The sequence below is a fragment of the Rhyacophila brunnea genome, unplaced genomic scaffold (assembly GCF_057557595.1).
Source record: "Rhyacophila brunnea isolate RB1 unplaced genomic scaffold, BYU_Rbru_1.0 scaffold_3, whole genome shotgun sequence".
Lineage (NCBI taxonomy): Eukaryota > Metazoa > Arthropoda > Insecta > Trichoptera > Rhyacophilidae > Rhyacophila > Rhyacophila brunnea.
The window spans coordinates 58,605,882-58,625,776 of record NW_028232965.1 but is presented as its reverse complement, the minus strand read 5'-3'; the positions used below and the strand labels follow the sequence as shown (position 1 = coordinate 58,625,776).

Below are 19,895 nucleotides of genomic sequence, written 5' to 3'. Positions count from 1 at the left end.
CAGCCCTCCCCAGCCATGACCCGGAATTCCGGTGGACACCGAGAATTTTTTGACAGTTCCACTAGGGATTGGGTTTCTAAAAAAAACTGACTTTAGTGTTTCCAAATTTTTGTGTTAGAAATTAAAATCTAAGATTTTTTTGTAAAAAGGGTGCTGGAGAATTATTACAAATCATTTTTTTGCCGTGTTTTTATTTGTCTACGCCCAAAGGTATAGTTTATTGGCTTTCAATTTCAATGTTTAAAATCATTCTGATAATTTTCATTTTTGGGGGGTGCCAGGGCCCCTTGCCCCCCCCCCCCCCCCGGGTGCGCCACTGATTATGGGTGGGGCCACAGATATACTCGTATATAGGTATATAGCTCAAAAGGGGCCAGAGGAGAAAAATATGTTGAACAAAAACACTGCTCAGTATTGTATCACCAGGCCATAATCAATAATTAATCTCAATTTAATAATGTGATACATGCATAAGAGAACTGGAATTAGTAAAATAGATAAATTCTACGAACAAGTAAGATTTGATTAAGAATTTGATAATTTAGAAGTATTAGTAGTATTTTTGCTATTCTAGGTAAGCCGTGAATTGTGTATATAGGCCGTAGGGTGTGTTAGCTTTGACTAAATCTTAAATGAATTTAGCTAGGAATGTTACCATTATTTCTTTCATTTGTTATTTTTAATCGTTTTTTTATGTATGAGTTTTATTCTATTTAGAACTTTTAGAATACTGTTATAGCCATAGATACATAAAATTATAAATAAGTATGCTGTAGAACAAAATCTATAAAAAAATATATAAAATTACTTATGAATTTTGTCTCATGATGTCTTCGCTGTAAAATATTAAATGATTCACACATTCATCATTGAAACGTCGTTTACACAATCAAATACGATACATGTATTTTCTATGTGGTTGAACACACAATAAAAAGAAAAAAACAATGATTGTATGGATTTTATTGTTCACAATACTTATTTGTTACGAAGTTTATGGCAAGTCAAGCAGTGTTTTTGTTTTGTGGGGAAGATGTCCTGCTAGGGCGGTGGCTGAGGGATCGGAGACGGCGAGTCCCTGAGGTCCGGCCAGAGCTGTGGCGGAAGGGTGGGCTTGCGCGGACCCTCCCTGCCCTGCAACGGCTATCGCTGACGGCTTCGAATGCGCCACTGCTGGATTCTCCAATAACTCAGAGTGGACGAGGTCTGAAAATATAAATCTTTTCATGAAATATCATGGTCCGCAATTTCATAGTGTTATACACATTTTTTAATTGCGGTATGTGGTGCCATTTACTTGATAGAATTCCATTTTACAGCAGTGCATACATAATAACATGGCCCCCACAAAGGGGGGGGCTGACAGCGCTCTAGCCTGGGGGCCGGAATCAGGAAGGGCCCGGCGTGGAGAGTCGACCAGAAAAGTGATATAAACACACATCACAATTTATCTCTAATAGTAAAAAAGTAATTTCTCTTCAATGTTATTATTTAAAATTATGCGATTGTACGATACAATATTTAATTGTTTATCGATACTCGAGAACTCCAAAATTCAAATGGATGTTAGTATTAAAATACAAAAAAACTAAATATAAACATTAATTTTACCGCGTACACCATTTGGAAAACGCTACTGTAGAGCATCACACTGCCTTTATCTATAGGGATAGGTAGGGGGGGCGACACGCCCACGGTGGCCGCGCGGCATAAGCGTTGGACTATAAAGCTGTGGGTCCCAGGTTCGAATCCTGGGTCTGGCAAGTACACATATTGTTTTTCAATTTGTGTATGTCAGGGTATGGACCTAATAGGTTGAGCAAGTGGCTGACATCCATTTCTCGTAAAAAAAAAACAAAAAATCTGTCAATACAAACCTCCACTCTGTGGAGGCCCATATGATCATATCAGGATCAGATATGGTCGGATAAACATTAATTTTACCGCGTACACCATTTGGAAAACGCTACTCTAGAGCATCACACTGCCTTTATCTATAGGGATAGGTAGGGGGGGCGACAAAATCCTAGCCTGGGGGCCCGGAATCAGGATGTGGGGGCCATGCATAATAATATTATACGAGTACCTAATATACAAACTTTTGTATTTAATTACTTGCGTTATTATAATCACCCTTCCTAATAAAAGATGAATTCGAATATGGCTGGCTACACCTTAATAAAATTCACATCCCATGCATATACCTATTGAGTACTATTCCTATTCTACTCGAACTTCCTATAATATTTAAAGTACTAGAATTGTCGAAATAAGCTAACAACCAAGCCTCTAAAAAAATATGAGACCTCTTACATTTTAGACGGGCTGCATTAGGTCTGGTTCTATTATAATGTAAAACAAACAAGTTTTCAACCTTAAATCTATGTTAACAAACATGTCAGTTAAAGCTATTCATTTTATGAGGGCAGAACAGAGAAAGGTATAATAATTCCGGTGTTATCGAGTTTCTGAAAAATAATTAAAATGTATTCTAATTAAATATTTTTCAGATGGAATACCTAGTGCTTCTTTCGTCCCCTCGTCCTCCGAGTCACCGGATGCCTCATATTGAGCGTCGATCGTCTCTGAATCATCCTCAAGTTGGACTCTGTCAGCAGATGTCGGTGATGACAGTCCTGGGCTCGGGAATTGCGATCGGTCTCCGGTAGGCCCAGGTGAAAAGTACTGCGGGAATTCCGGTGTCACCATCCTGTTTCTGTTTATAAGTATTCTTCCGTTTATTGTTCCAAAAAATCATTAAAGTTACCTAACTACCATTATCTACATTTCGATAGGTACTATGTTATGTTGCATGCGATAGAACTTTTGTTTTGCCTATGATACTAGATTTCTATTGGATTTTCGTCACTGTTCTGGCAGAAGACACCAATTCGAAAAAAATACATATTATATTTAGTTAGTACCAAAATGTTCCCTATTTCAAACTTTACCGTCTGGAAACCTTCTTCATAAATAAACAGTCTTTATTTTAAAGTCATAATTTTTACGATTACTTAATAAACTCAGATGATAGACCATTATTTCAAACATTTTAACAACTTCAAAGTCAAATTACTCAAAACTAGCATTCTCCAGTTGGTGTGTTCTGCCAGAACAGAGACGTTATATTGCTATTGGATTTTAAAAGATTTGTCTTATAACCCTCGCATTACAGGCACAGTGATATAACATTAATTAAGCTACTTTATACTCTCTCTAATCACTACAATTTAGTTTCCTAGCTATTTTCAACTGAAGTGTTATTTCAACATCATAATTATATAAGGTAATAACTTTGATTCCTAAATGGTGGTGCCAGTAAATCAAATCTTATTTTTATGATACTTGCTAATTATTTTAATTCAACTATTTTTTTATGTTCTTGTCTGTTTAGTGGAAGCCAGCGGCAAACAAAATTTGAAAATAGCCATTATTCTGGATTATTAATTGTTAGGTTAGGTTTTCATTCTTGAATTTTTCATGAATTTCGCCAAAATCGGCTTTGAAAATTTCCGCTGTTACTTTATTCCGCTGACTTGTACCTCTGTTTTTTATTACTTTTTTGTTTTAAGTGTTTCCTCGTGGTATTATAGCATAATATAATAATTTCCAGGATACGTAGGACCACCGCAGGGAAAACCATTCATTACAATAGTAAAACAGACTTTAAACAAAAATATAGGTGAAAGCTTACAGTGTCGGAAAGTGTGATACTATCTGAGAAGTATGTTGCTCCGATGGAAGCTGGTAATACTGAATGGGATGTGTCAAAAGCTGCTGTTGAGCGAATCTTATGCGCTGCTGTTGCTCGTGTTGATTATTGAATAATTGGTTTCGTTGTTCCGCCATGCTCGCCAACAACCTCTCGTTCATATTGATCTGTTGCCTGTTGAAGTCTTGCGGGACGCCGTACTGAGGTTGCAGAGGAGCCTGTTCAGGCTGAGGAATCAGATTATTTTCATATTGGGCAGCGGCATCTTCTTGTCTTCCTTGCAACGGTATTTCTGGGGCGGGGATTTGAATCTTTTGTGCGTGGATGTTTCGGAAGCTCTCTTCCGGTGAACCCCCCACTACAATTACAGCTTGTCCTCCTTAAATTTAAAATCAAAATTTTACAACAATCAGATAGCTAAGTAAATAATGCTTTTTATCAATAATCTGTATTTTTTATTGTTAGTGTGTCATGTGTATAACCGATATTCGATATAATAGCAAAACAATCATACAATTTCTTAGACAAGGTATAGCAAAAAAATACACCAATTGGATTAATTATTACGAATTAAAATACGATGCTTGCAATTTAACACAGATTGTTATTATTTTTTTTTTTAAATGTTTTAATAAGATACTAATCTGAACTTTTTAAAGGATTGTATCTTATTATTGCATATTATTTCATGGTTATATTTATCATCAACATTTAGTTTCATAAGTTTTCTCTTATGCAGCGAGATTTTTGACCCATTATTACTTAGTTTTAGTATATTTCACATTTATTCAAAAAATCATTTTTTTTTCAAAAAAATAAGTATATAACTAGATTTATTTTATGGTGTTAACTGTCAATTTCTGGTGAAAATTGCATTGTATAATTAATTTAAATAAATAAATTAACACAATTTTATCTCACTAATTATTCTACTTTTATTAAAATTTACTGGACCTGTTTCGTCCGCCTCACATGAACATTTTCAATACGCAAATTGAATCCTTGAACTTGAATCCTTTATTTATATCGAATCTATTTATACAGTTTATCTTTGATTTAAAAACCATTAAAAATGTTTTTAGAAACGCATTGATTAATTAAAACACTTTAAAAAATCAATAATTTGTCTCTAGTTGCAAGCTTCGTATTTTTTACGCCTCTGTTAGGCCGAGGCATAATTTATTTTATAATTAATATGGTTTTCACTAAGATTATATGCATATAAAAATATCACAGTAAAGTAAATTAAAAGTGGTGACTTAACGGCCCACATGCTAAGCGTACGTCAAAATGGAGCTCTTGTGCTATTTTCATAGCATGATCCTGGACATTCCTTAAACGTTGTAGATAATCTATTTATAAAATTTTGAATCCTTGTTATCCTTTATATTTATTTTAAACATTTGATGACTGCATAAAGTATTTTTATTACATAAAATAGTATTCTTTTAAACCTCTTCCTCTAATGTTTTAGAATATAGTCATATTTCAGTACGTCCATGTGAAGTGGTGTTACGATTTTTTATATTTATTAATTTTTAAAAGCATTTATAAAACCAATAGTAAAATTTATGTTGACATTATTATAGTGAAATATTTACAATAAAAAATATATTGATAATCCCTGTGATCCCAAATTTGACAAGAATTAGGCATTTTATTATTCAAAAAATGGGCAAGATTTACACATTTAAAGATAATTTTAAAGATACTGATTATAAGCTATGTCTTTGACCATTCAAATGTGATAAACATTCTACGAATAATGTTTGCTTTATAATAATTATTGACCTAAGAATAACGTAGTATTTTTTGAAATACGTCTTTTCTATTGGAATTCCCCAGTGGCTAAGCTACAACATACGGCCGTAGCCATAAATTGACAAACGATAAATGAAGTAGGGAGTAAGATCATGTTAACGCGCGTGTTTGAACATGTACCTAACCGATTTTTTTTTTAAAAACGGTACATGTTCAAACACTAGCGTTACCATGTTTACGAATGTTTATCACATTAGAATGGTCAAAAACATAGCTGATAATCAGTATCTTTAAAATTATCTTTAAATGTGTAAATCTTGCCCATTTTTTGAATAATAAAATGCCTAATTCTTGTCAAATTTGGGATCACAGAGATTACCAATATAATTTTTTATTGTAAATATTTCACTATAATAATGTCGACATAAATTTTACTAATGGTTTTATAAATGCTTTTAAAAATTAATAAATATAAAAAAATCGTAACACCACTTCACATGGACGTACTGAAATATGACTATATTCTAAAACATTAGAGGAAGAGGTTTAAAAGAATACTATTTTATGTAATAAAAATAATTTATGCAGTCATCAAATGCTTAAAATAAATATAAAGGATAATAAGGCTTCAAAATTATGTAAATAGATTATCTACAACGTTTAAGGAATGTCCAGGATCATGCTTTGAAAATAGCATAAAAGTTCCATTATGACGTACGCTGAGCATGCCCCCCCCCTTGTGATATAAGTAAAACTGTTGTACTAATTACTTGTCCATAGATAATAAAAATAATACCCAAATGATTTCGTTAGTTACCTTTGTTTTGAAGTATAGGATATTGATCTAGGATCAAGAAACGGTGCGGAAACCCGCCCACACCCTGGAATCTCACACTTGGATGAGGACTGAAATATAAATTGCCTTTCATATTATATGTGATGCCATGGAAAGGTAATTTTTGTCGAATCAATGTTAAATTGAGTTACAAGTATTTTGTGATGTCTTATCTTATTGTTACCTATATTCATGTTTTTTATTTATCACTCTAGCTGAAGTACCCGGCTTCGCACAGGGTCACTTCGTGGTTATATTTATCTTAGATATTTAAAAAATAATATGAGGTAATTATTTTTTTAATATTAAAATATCTGTGTTATACGCATAAATGTAAAAAAATAATATGGCAATATGAAAATAATTCTAATAGGAGTAAAGGTCAAACAAAAGACCACTAAATTAAAATCGAATCCAACATATGCAAACCTTATTAATGTTATTAATATGTAGTAAAAAAAAAATCAAAATTGCATGGAACAAACAAACAATAAACGTTGTATTTTATATACTACTAATTTAGAAACCTTCGCAGGTGTGCGCACAACAACTGACAAAAGTTTCATCGCAATCGGATGAATGTTATAGGAACGCATACGAATAGAAGAAGAAGATGATTTTCTAATTCAGAAATCTTTGTGGGCATGTGCACGACAACTCGCCAAATTTTCATTGCGAATAGAAGAAGATAAAGAAAAGGAGAAGGAGATGGTAATTCTAATTCAGAAACCTTTGCGGGTTTTGGCACAATTATTGACGAAAGTTTTATTGCAATCGGATGAATGGAATAGAAACGCATACGAATAGAAGAATATAAAATAAAAGAAGAAGATGGTTGTACTAATTCAGAAACCTTTGCGAATGTACACACAACAACTGACGAAGGTTTCATCGCAATCGGATGAATAGTGCAGGAACCATACGAATAAAAGAAGATATAATAAAGAAGAAGATGGTTGTACTAATTCAGAAATCTTAGCAGGTGTTGGCACAACCACTAACGAAAGTTTCATCGCAATCGGATGAATGGTATAGGGACCATACAAATAAAAGAAGATATAATGATAAAGAAGAAGAAGAAGAAGAAGATGGTTGTACTTATTCAGAAACCTTTGCGGATATTACCACAAGAACTGACGAAGGTTTCATCGCAATCGGATGAATGGTATAGGAACCATACGAATAATGTATAAAGTATAAAGAATAATGTATAAAGTATAGGAACAATAAGATATAATGAAAAAGAAGAAGAAGATGGTTGTACTAATTCAGAAACCTTTGCAGGTGTTGGCACAACCACTAACGAAAGTTTCATCGCAATCGGATGAATGGTATAGGGACCATACAAATAAAAGAAGATAGAATGATGAAGAAGAAGAAGAAGAAAAAGATAGTTGTACTTATTCAGAAACCTTTGCGGGTGTTACCACAACGACTGACGAAGGTTTCATCGCAATTGGATGAATGGTACAGGAACCATACGAATAAAAGAAGATATAATGAAGATGAAGTAGAAGAAGATGATTTTTCTAATTTAGAAACCTTTGCGGGTGTGTGTACAATAACTGACGAAAGTTTCGTCGCAATCGGATGAATGGTATAGGAACTATACGAATAAAAGAAAATAGAATGATGAAGAAGAAGAAGATGATGATTTTTCTAATTCAGAAACCTTTGCGGGTGTGCATACAACCACTTACCAACATTTCATCGCAATCGTATGAATGGTATAGGAACGCATACCGGACAGACAGAAAGATAGACAGACAAACAGGCATACAGACAGACAAACAGGCATTCATTTGTATATATAAGATATAGCCTATACTCTTCACGGTAGTGCAAGCAATAAGTTAACACAGTGACGTCCCGTGGGGGTAGGCAGACTGAGCGTCGCTTGGGGGCGGCAGTTACTCGAAGGGCGGCAAATCGATGAAAATCATTTGGAATATATATAGAAATAGCTACATGAACTTAGTAATAACGAAAATATCTTTCCATTAAAATATTCAGCTGACTGGTTTTGTAGGGTTTGCGATATCTAGTTTACTTTCGTTGCCCTTCGACGTCCTTGATGACCAGTAATGACACGTGCAGATATGCGAATAATACTTTGATATTTTGATAGTAATGTATCCATACAACACATTTCTTAGATATTGGACTCATGAATGGATGATAAAAATAATTTATATAAAAAAAGGCGGCATTTGGCGCTGCCTAGGGGCGGCATTTTATCTAGGGACGTCACTGAGTTAACATAGTTTTATCGCAATCGGATGAACGGTATGGCAGTGCATACAATACGAACAAACAAACAAACAAATATTAATTTTTATATATTAGATTGTTTTCGTTGAGACCACATAATGTAATATTATATTGAAAAAATAAAATAACGTACTTTTACAATACACTGGTAGATATTTCCGTTAAAATAATAATATTTAAGGAACCTACGCTTACACTATGGCGGGCCTGTGACAAAAATCGTTGACTCACAATCTTTAAAAAATGTTAACATATATTATTATCAAACTATATAATGGAGAATAAAGCTATTCTATTTCATGTCGACATAAATTTGAAAGCTTCTCAGAGTACCACTTTAAATCCTGTGCAAAATTTAAAGTTAAATTTAATGAACTATTCAAAATTACCGAAGAGTACCTATGCCCTGTTACTAAATTGTTTATTAAATCCCACGGTGGCCGAGCTGGTAACGTATCAATCTATAATTTCGTGGGTCCCGGGTTCGAATCTCGGGTCTGGCAAAAAATATCACATGTTGTTTTCTAATGTGTGTTTGGATGGACCCATGTATGGACCTGTTATGCAAGTGGCCGACATCTATTTCTCGTAAAAACAAAAATCTGTTAATACAACATCCAGTATGGGAAAGCCTATATATGATCTTGTTCGGATCAGACATGGTAAAACAAGTTTATTACATTATTTGATAATGTGGTGTATTTGTGGCACTTTTTATTACAATGTAATAAATAATATACTATGATGAACTGCGATCTCTGGAGAAGATTGAAAATAACTTTTGTTCAAAAAAGGTCTGGTTTGGCCTGCCCCAATATGGCACAGCCGGAATACATTTTTTATTCCAAGTAGGACTAAAACTACAAAAATACATCATTTTTGTAGTTTTAGTGTAAATTTCAAATATAATTCCTTTATAAATTTTATGTCTACATGCACTATAAGAAATGTTGTATATTCAAGTAACTGATTAATTTATAATATTATTATTATATTGTGACTGCATAGGCTCTAAAATTGGTTTATAATCTACGGACGGACCAGAGTTTTAAGCTTTGCAGTAATTATACATTGTACGTACGGTAAAAATAAATGGCTAATTATTTACGTAGATACGTCATTAACTGAATCCTGCATTATTTATATAAATATGAAGAAAATGATTTAGCCAACATTAGATTTAAAAGATATTGCCCTAATTGAATATAATAAATTGGTCATTGTACTTTTTTCTCCTAACCTAACCTAACGATGCCAAATATGTATTACGTAAGAATTTTTTACCGTAAATGATTATTGATCGGAGAATATCCAATGAACGGGTTTGGGTTGCCTCTAACGAACTGATGTGGATCATTCAATATGTAGAATTTTTGTCCAGGAATAATCCCAGGATTGTTGGGATACAAAAACGGAGGCCCCCTTTCAACAGGCTTAGGAGTATTCTGTACTGTATCAGGAATAATTTCTGCATCAGGTTCGAGGTCTTCCAAATTAGAAGTTTTCTTTTTCACTAATTTCAGTGGCTTTTTTTCGATACTCTTTTCCCCTAAAATAAAACAAAAACTTTATTTAATTTATCGAAAAAAAATATAATAAGTATATATATATAAGTATTATGTAAACATGTATTTAATGATTAATGACCGAGCAGCTTACGCGTCGGCTTATAATATCGTGGGTCCCAGGTTCGAATCCTGGGTCTGGCAAATACACTTATTGTATTTCAATTTATGTTTGGAGTCAGAGTATGGAGCTAATATGTTGAGCAAGTGGCTAACATCCATTTTTCATAAAAACAAAAATATATAAAAACTCCACTCTGTCAAGGGCTCATACGATCTTATTAGGATCGGACATGGACTATAAATATATACATACTTATTGTATATTATTTTAAGTTGAAAACTATACAGAACCAATATATTATATTTCTTTAGAAAATAGAATCGATAGTAGGTATAAAAAAAATTAAAAAACACATCGGTATCAGTTTGATATTTACCTAGTCAAAAGCTTTATGACATATGACAAATATAATATTATGTTATATAGTGACTATCGAATTACTTTTAATTCTACGATTTGTGATATTGGATGAGTTCTGTAAAAAGAAACATTTCTTACCAGCCGTTGGGTTTAAAGTGTTCACTTCGATATTTTTATCCAGATCTGCTGAAGAAATTTCTTCGGGAGATTCATCACTTTTTGGATGAGGCAGCTCACCAGCAGAAACTTGAGGGGGCGGAGGCATCATTCCTTCCGGAAGTGGTTTCATTTCTTCTTCGCCAGAGAACCAGTTGTAAACTGATTCAATATATCCTGGTTCCGTTGGCTGCTGGGGCTCTTCGCGCAAGTAGACAACGCCATTTTGAGACAAATAGGCGGGGACTGAAATATTAATAATTGCTCGTAATTAACATTTGGATACCGAAATAAACAACACAGTGATTACTGATTACCTACTACATTATTTTGATACTGATTTGTACTATATTAAAAAATATATAATATGTTAAATAATCATCTACGTAGGTAATTATTATGGATTTTTCCGGTAATTGCAACGGTTAGGAAATATTTATATAATGAAGTTTATGTTGTATTAAGAAGTAGTTTTAGTTTTTTTAAATAAATTTCTTTACGGATGATATACATTGAATATAGATATTATTTTGAAATATTCACAAATGTTAATTAATTAAATATTTACCCTGTTGCTGTTGCAAAGGACTCTTTGTAAGGTATATCACATTTTGTCTCTCAGATGGAATCGGAACACTAAAACATACAATATAATAATAAATATAATATTTAATAGCACCGTTACTTAATTTATATCGCCATAAAATTGTATTACTTTGATGATAGTCAATATTTTTATTAGTTTTTTCAAAATCGTATTGTCGTTTGACGTTAATAAATTAATATACAGGGATGGTAATCAAAATATTGGTAGACATTATAAAAAATATCCTATTGTTAATATACATTTTACATTGCAAAAACAGTTTATCATGTGCAGATAGTGATGAGGAATACCATTATCCATCGCGGGAGATGTTTTTGTTTGACACATTTCACATTTCAAACAAGGCATATTAGTAGTTAGGGGTCTTGGCATCTCCATTAGGGGATACACTATTTTCGCAATAAGAATGTGTACCTACTCTTGAATTTTTTATTTGCAATAGTGATATATTATGTAAACTGAAAATTATAATACCATACTTTGCCTAAATTGCAAATGATTATAAATTATTCAATAAAACACAAGTAGGTACATTCTAGTTATTCAAGTAATATGCAAATCACCATATTACTTATTAGGACTCAGCGATAATAATTGTTTTGAGACACATTTTATAAGATAATATTATACGATAATCGAAACTAAAGAGCAAAGTAGAAAATTAAAGTATGGTTAAAAGTAGCAACAACTTAATATTATTTTCCTTTAGTGTCGTTACAGTGGCAACTAATGATCTTTCTACATGATATTTTTACCTTTGAAGAATTTGATGGTGAGGAACTAAGGGTAATAATTGTCTTCCTTGCGGTGTGCATTGTACTCCGAGTATTCCAAAAAGACATACGTAAAACTGAAAATAAACATATTTTTAGTTAATCACAATGCCTGTAGAACAATAAGTTATGTATTAGGTATGTACGTAAGTTCGATGAATGAAAATCGTGAAAGGGACATTAACTGAGTACTTTTATGAATACCAAAAATCGAGCCAGAATCTGGATACAAGGATCAGAGGATACTGGTTTTACCACTAGCTAACTAGAAACTTGCTTGTTGTTGTTCATGGGCGCGAGAATACCAGTTCCTACTTCTAGCAGCATGACCGTCGTGACTTGGTATATTATATTTTAATAGCTGGTTCTTTTTTTACTTTTCAAGAACCATTATACAAACAGTAATAATACTAAATTTATAAATAAATAAAATAAATATATTATAGCCTGTTGTAAAAATAGATATTTTTAAAATTTGAAGAAACAAGTTAAAACTATAGATTTTTGAAAAATCGTTTGTTATTTTCTAAACAACTTACCAAAAGAAATTTGAATGCTAAAGCTATTCATAAAATACGGTGTACTAATAAATATCGGACTTAATAAATAACGCGCATTTTATTATACTGTGAATTAAAAAAAAAATAATTACAAGATAAAAAGAACTTTTTATATACTTACCACGTTTTTAAATTTTGTGTTGAATCATATAATCATCAATTCTATGTATTAATAAAAACTTTTTATTGTACTTGATAGAAATACTGAATAAATATAATACAGAAATGTCATTTTGACATTTCATATTGATTTCCATAGTAACGCACGTATATATTAATAATTTAGTTGCTAGGACCCATTTAGCAACCAATAATATTGAGTAGTATATATTACTTTTAACGATTTTTTTCCGAAACATACAAAACAGAATTGCCTGAAAATGAATTCAATTCTACTTAAAGATGGCTAAAAGTATTTAAAGAATGCATTGTCGTCGTGTTCTGATATATTCTAAAAGTTTTAAATGTCTAGCTAGTCGGGAAGTTAGTTAAAAATCTTGGACAAACAAGAAAAAAATTGAACTGCACAAACAAGAATACGAGCTAATAAAAACGTGGTAATATGTTCTTATATGCGAAGATATTATTTATTTAAAATGAAAGTTATGATTAAAATGTATTAAATAGTTTTGCTAAAAAGAAAATACTATTTCGGCGTTGTAAAAAATATTTATTCGCCAAGGGAACCGTGATATAAAGGAAAATGAAAACCAATAATATAAAGCATCACTATGAATCGTTTTGATTAATTTCAATAATTTCAATAATTTAAAAAAATGTGATTGAGTAAATTTTCACAAAAGTAAAAATTTACAATAATTTGTAGGAAGTGACCATAAAACAAATTGACAGTGCCGCGTATATAATTGAAAATGTTCAACGTTGGTAGAATGAGAATATGTGCATAGAAGTAGAAAAGGGGACGCACGACTGATTGTGGGGTTTAGCAGGAAAGTGACGACACTGATTGCTAGGCAATCCATCGATAATTTTATTGTATCTAGTACTTATATATTATCGAATATGTCCCAAGACTACTGGGAAAATAAGCGACGTATAATATTAAAAAATACGCAAAACATTGAGCTTCGATTCACACATGTAGTGTTGGGTATTTCCCGAGAAAATCTCAATCTCGAGATTCGGGATTTACCGAAATGATAAAATTATGATTTTTTTTTATTTATGTAAGAAGACAAACAAAAAAGAAGTAGGAAGATAAAAATAATTTAAAACATTACTTATTAAAATAGAATTTCAAAAAACACAAACTGTCAATCGCTGCGTCTGACAATCGCGTACGCTTCTGAGACACAAAATTCCCTGATGTTGCAAAAATTGCGCTCATTTTGATTCGACGTTGGCTTAATTGTGTTAAATGCCCCGATCAGTCCTTGAATTTTGTTTTTTCTGTCCACTTTTTCCATATAGAAAATTGTTTTTTCAATTAATATTTGATAATAAAGAAATCCCGAATCCCGAAAAAAGATTCTCGAGATCCGGGATTTCCCGAAATGTTAAAAATTTCCATTCTCGAGATTTGGGATGGAAAATCCCGAAAATTTCTCGAGAATTCCCGCCGGGAAACTCCCGAAAGACACGCAGGTGACATTTACTTTCATTTTGCAGAGTAAATTTTCACATTTCATACTAGGTATTTTGCAAATTTTAAAAAATTTACACATTACAGGTTGTGGGTACTTAATATAATTTAATACCCTTTCGCCGTAACGTAGATCAACGATATAGTTTTAGTGAATTACAAATCTGTCACTGAGAAGTAAACCGGGTTATCGCAAATAACATTTTTCAGTCAATTCAAAAAACAATATTATATCATAATATAAAATGCATATAATTTTCATTACAATACCTATCATACAGTATAACAGGTACCTATCAGCATGGCCCCTACATCCGGAAGTTGGCCCCCAGACCAGGATTTTAGGAAGCCCCCCTACCTACGGTTAAGGTGAAGGGCAGTGTGATTATTTACATTAGGATTCCTCAAATGGTATTCCGCGGAACCCCAGGATTCTTTGAGGTCAAATGAAGGGTGTTTCGTGTATTTTTAGCAATGTTTGTATTTTTAAATAAATACAAATGAATTATGAGTTATCGACACTCAGCATCATATAATTATGAAGCACTAATCGTGACCCCTTTAGTGGTGGCCAAGTAACATGCGACCCTTCAACATATTGGATAAATAGCCATTTTTATAGTCAGGAAACACACAAACTTTATCATTTAACTATATCAATCTTCATATCACATCAAATTGCATCGCACATTATATAAATATTCTTCATAATATACTATAATACGCAGGCGACTTTTTTTCTATTGAAGCAAATTTGTGGTGTATGTATATCTCACTTAACTGTCCACGCCGGGCCCCCAGGCTAGAGCCCTGTCAGACCCCCCTTGTGGGGGGCATGCCTAGCAGTATACATCTGAAAATAAACGAGTGGCGGATGAAAACAATAATAGAATTTCGCGTTTTGCATCGATTGGAAAAAATAACTCTTGGTTTCAGAAATATCGCACACTGTCAATGAAAAATCAGAAGTGGATGTATCAAAAATTGAAGATTCAAGACGAATTAAATATTGAAATGGTGGAAAAATAATAAATCATTAGAATTTCTTTTCGACTCTTGTATAAATATAATATGCAGTATTGTAACATTATCGCTACGCCGTATAATTTTATCAAATATCAGTTTAAAAGAATTGAAAAGATAAACTATAGGAAAAAAGAACAGATTACATTTCTATGTCATGTCGGATTTAATAATCTTTTTGTCAACAAAGTAACGGAAGTCTATTCGACCTTTGAGAATGTATTGTATTTTTTTGTGGAGGACATCGCACGAAACGTATCGGCGGTGCTGCGGTGGGCACGCGTCGCTACTATTAAATAAAACCTACATTCAAATCCAATTATCTTATCAGATCCAGCAGACCGTTGGCATATTAATAGGTAGCATATTACTCACATACATTACATCAACACAATATGGTTGTATTATGAATGGTTTTTTTTATGAGATTGATTTAAAATGCACTGTCTAACATCTAATCTAATTGCAGTATAAAAGGTTAAAAATCAACAATCATTCAGAATCTCTTTAATATAATATAATAATTGGTAATTTGATTTGTTTTGTATTTCTTTTTTCTTAAACACAAATCAACGTGGATCATCAATCACACGAAATGTAGGTAATTATAGTTTCAAATTCGATCAGGTATGATTTTTTACAGAAGTTCGAGATTTTAATTCATATTAAACTTTAAAATACATTTTCAAAGAATATGTAGGTTTAATAAATATATACCTACAATACCTATACCAATTCAAATTCAAACAAAAACTAGATTCTCAAATAGTTGCCGAATATAAGGTATATTAGCAACCAAATCGATAGATTCTAGTTATGTATAAAAATGAGTTTCAATGTCGCAATTAAAAATAAATATTGTTTTATGTCGGTACATAGTATTATGTGCATTTATATGCAATTATCAGGACCTGTTTCCACAATCACAGACAGATATATTTCACTGTTAAGGGTGACCGTGAGTGATTTTGCAAACGGCAATTTGAACATTATGCTGACAATGTTATCTATTAAAAAGATTGTTTTTCAAATCCTTTCCATGCGGACGGCACACCTGTTATGCCCTCATTAATTGGCCATTCGATATAATTAGCATGTTATTTAAATATGGTAATTAAATTCTCCGCGGTCAACAAATTGTGAAACATTCTTGAATATGTTGTGTTTATAAAAGCTTCGTCTTCGTTCTTTCAGCGGTTTCGTTTATACGCGTGTCGACGTATTAACGATATATTTTTGACTACTAAATAATTTAACGAGCATAACCATTATTCCATCTGTTAGTTATACTTATTTATTAATTAACACAATTTAAAGACACTGTTCTTTAACAGGTATGTTACACAAGGTATATAAAATACCGATCCCGATGATTTCGATTTTGATTAATACGTTACTAATACGAATCATTTTCTCTACATACGGTTATTATTATTAATAAAACTTATTAATAAATAACATATTATACGTATTTATCAAAAAAATATTATCTTAATTCTTGCAATGTCACAGTTTATATTATGATTTAAAAAATCAATTGATCTTTAGTCTTTAATCAACTTTTCTATACAGTATGACGCTGTTATACAAACCGTATGATGTTAAAAAATGTCATTAATATATTAAATTTAAAAATTGGCCATACAAAATCGTTTTCTCAAAAAGCAAGAAACTCATTATAAAAAAGCAATTAATCAGAATAAGTTGAAACAATGTTATAAAATATAATCTTGATAGCGGCTTTAGTATATAAATATTTTTAGTATGTATCGGACATGATAAATATATTACTCGTAAATTCAATTCAAACGGAGTTTCACTCACCGTAGTAATCATTGTTGTAAAGTGGAGGGAACTCCCTTCGAGAATGCGTTTGAGGACTTGAATCACAATCGATTTGACGAGCGAAGTGTTTCCTGCGCACGTCTTTTGCGAATAATCCCGCGGCGAAGAAGTCGCGAGGCGAAGGTAGAATCGGCGAAGGTGCTCCGAGGGCGGACGCTCGACCGGCAGTGGGGTCGATTATCCTGCCCACGTCTCTTATAACACTCTTCTATGCTACACTCACTAAAGGGTGGACGAAGGCTGACTTACTTAATAGTCACTATAATATTTGAGACTGGAACGCCTCACACATTTTAAATTATTTTTCATGCAATATAAAAAATTTGCTTCAACCGAATTCAATAATATAATTCGTTCTTTATTTTTTAAATAAATTATTAGGCTTGACTTATCAATTTACTGACTTAGTGTTTACACATTAGAACCGATTTTTAATGGCAAACAATGAATACATTATGTCGATTCCTAATTATTATTGTATTATGATTTACCCTGAAACGTAATCAAGTAGTTGGTCTATAATCTATATGTATATTATACCTTGTAAAAATATTCACATGGTCCATATATCGATGTATCTCGTGATTTAACTGGATGTGTATATAATAACGACATCGTTATTTTATATTCTATAACACAATTGATTAAATGAGTAAAACATAATGGCATGCATAAAACTGCATCGTTGCAATTCGCAACGTTAATGGCGGTCGGGACCACAAACCACTATTAACATACTAGTATATTCTATTTGAAATAATCAAGTATGTAGTTCGCAGCCAGTTTTCCAGATGATACTATAACTAGACATTATCATTTCTTTAGCAAGTGCGATGAACCTTTCTTGACCTTGTGACGCGAAGGATTGGCCAATACTGGAGTAAAGTTTTCGATCGCTTCAAACCAATTTCTATTTTTATCGATTGTTATTTTTATATTGCATTATCAAAATGCTTATTTTCTTTTTTTGGCTATATAATCTGATGTGAATTTTGAGAGTTTTATGAAGAGATTTCTGAATAGAATTTTTACGATAGATGAATGTTAGCCACTTACTCAACTTCCATTTAAACATTGGAAAAAAAACATGTGAATTCACTGTAACTTTACAATTAATATGTCACCACTCGACCATCGCGGGTAAAATTATGGCGTAATTCTTTATTAGTATCTAGTGCGAAAAATATGATTGAATCATTAAAAAATGGTACATACTTATTTTATTTATTTATTTAAAAAAGACACGTTGAGAAAATAACAAATTATTAATTCAGGACGTTCACAACATGACATTTAGAATAAAAATTACAAGTAATCAGTTAGAGACGTTTATATATTTATATATTGGTTGTACTAAATGATATAATATATCGTATATCTATATTATATAACCCATATCTACATCTATATATCTATATTCTTTAAAAAGTAACAGAAAAAATTGATAATAGGTTGGTATCAATATTTATTATTTTTAAAGCCAATCAATTGTATTATATGTAGGTACTTTAATATATTATTAAAATTAGTACTGATAAAAAAGATTTTAATTAGATGCTTGTGCATAATATAGTGAAAAATGAGATACTTCAAAACACATAGAGATAATAGATAAGTAGGTTCAAACCAGTTCAAAAAATATTATATTATTATGTCGATAATCTATTACAAATAGGGTATTAGGATTTAAGTAGGCGGCCCTAGTAATCCAATGCACAATTTAATGGGTTCTCAAATAGAGAGGTTACTGTTACTACACATATTATGTGTGATTTTCTCAAAGCTTTGATATTTATATGATTGTTTCATTGCTACTACTATACTACTGGTATTCTGCTTAACAGCATGATGTAGTATTGAATTGAAAAGTATATTACCAATAATTTACTGTAAAGTCTCCCATGATCATCAAAGAAAATTTAAAGAGAGTATGTAGCTCTAAAGGGTTTCAGTAAAAATAATAACCGTCATAAATCAATGGTATTAGAGTTTATATATAGTTGTATTCATACTAAGTATATGCATTTCATATAATAACCGAGGCGTCAAAGGCCTAGTAATACCATTCATTCATACAGTCGAATGGCGATATCCGAATTGTTAGGAAGTACCTAAGTACCATGATGACTAAATATTGGGATTGTCTTTGAGTCAATTTATATGTGAAGTACCTACCTATACCAATTTGAAATGTTTCCTTTTCATCTGATAATATTTCGTCGTTTCAGTTCGATTACGCGTCTTGCTGTACATTCATAATAATCATAACAAATACTATTTATTTACGTAATTACCTTGATTTCCCGCCAGGAAACAATTCTACTTATCTCTCTGTCTGCCGCAAGGTCCCTTCACTAACATAGTCTAGGGGATGCTGTATCTCTTTCAACAAAGTCCTCAGTCTAGACTCTAGATCATCCTTTATAGTCATGCCACATGGATAGGAGCCTTTTGGGTAATCGAGTGTCTTTCATACTTCCGACAAGGCCTGATCAACGACGTCACCCTACTGTCACCCTACTGTCACCCTACTGTCACCCTACTGTCACCCTACTGTCACGTGTGGGATGACAGGTAGGTCACTGTACACCACGTACAGTAAGTGTTTGTACCTTGTACCACAACGATTCATATGTCAATATTGACCTAATGAGGGTTTTATAAAGATTTATTTTAGGTTTATTAAGTATTATACTATACCGCAGTGGCGCAGTATGAGTGAAATTCTTCTACAATTTGTTTGTTGATGTTGTTTCGAGT

General features: G+C 32.2%; 1 protein-coding gene across 1 annotated transcript; it reads right to left on the bottom strand.

The window, feature by feature from the left end:
• Positions 1-317: 317 nt before the first annotated feature.
• Positions 318-17,308, bottom strand: LOC147068622 (uncharacterized). Its single transcript, XM_085952089.1, has 9 exons — positions 17,115-17,308; positions 12,087-12,181; positions 11,293-11,360; positions 10,707-10,970; positions 9,864-10,128; positions 6,291-6,379; positions 3,695-4,091; positions 2,520-2,716; positions 318-1,206 (listed from the first exon to the last, which is right to left on the bottom strand). The coding sequence occupies exons 1-9, from the start codon at positions 17,124-17,126 to the stop codon at positions 995-997; spliced, it is 1,599 nt and encodes a 532-aa protein (XP_085808215.1). The 5' UTR covers positions 17,127-17,308; the 3' UTR covers positions 318-994.
• Between the last annotated feature and the right edge of the window lie 2,587 nt (positions 17,309-19,895).

Coding starts and splice junctions, on each gene's coding strand:
- LOC147068622 (XM_085952089.1), bottom strand. Junction 4,092..6,290: donor TCCTATACTTCAAAACAAAG/GTAACTAACGAA, acceptor TTTAAATTTAAG/GAGGACAAGCTGTAATTGTA. Junction 2,717..3,694: donor GTATCACACTTTCCGACACT/GTAAGCTTTCAC, acceptor ACTTATAAACAG/AAACAGGATGGTGACACCGG.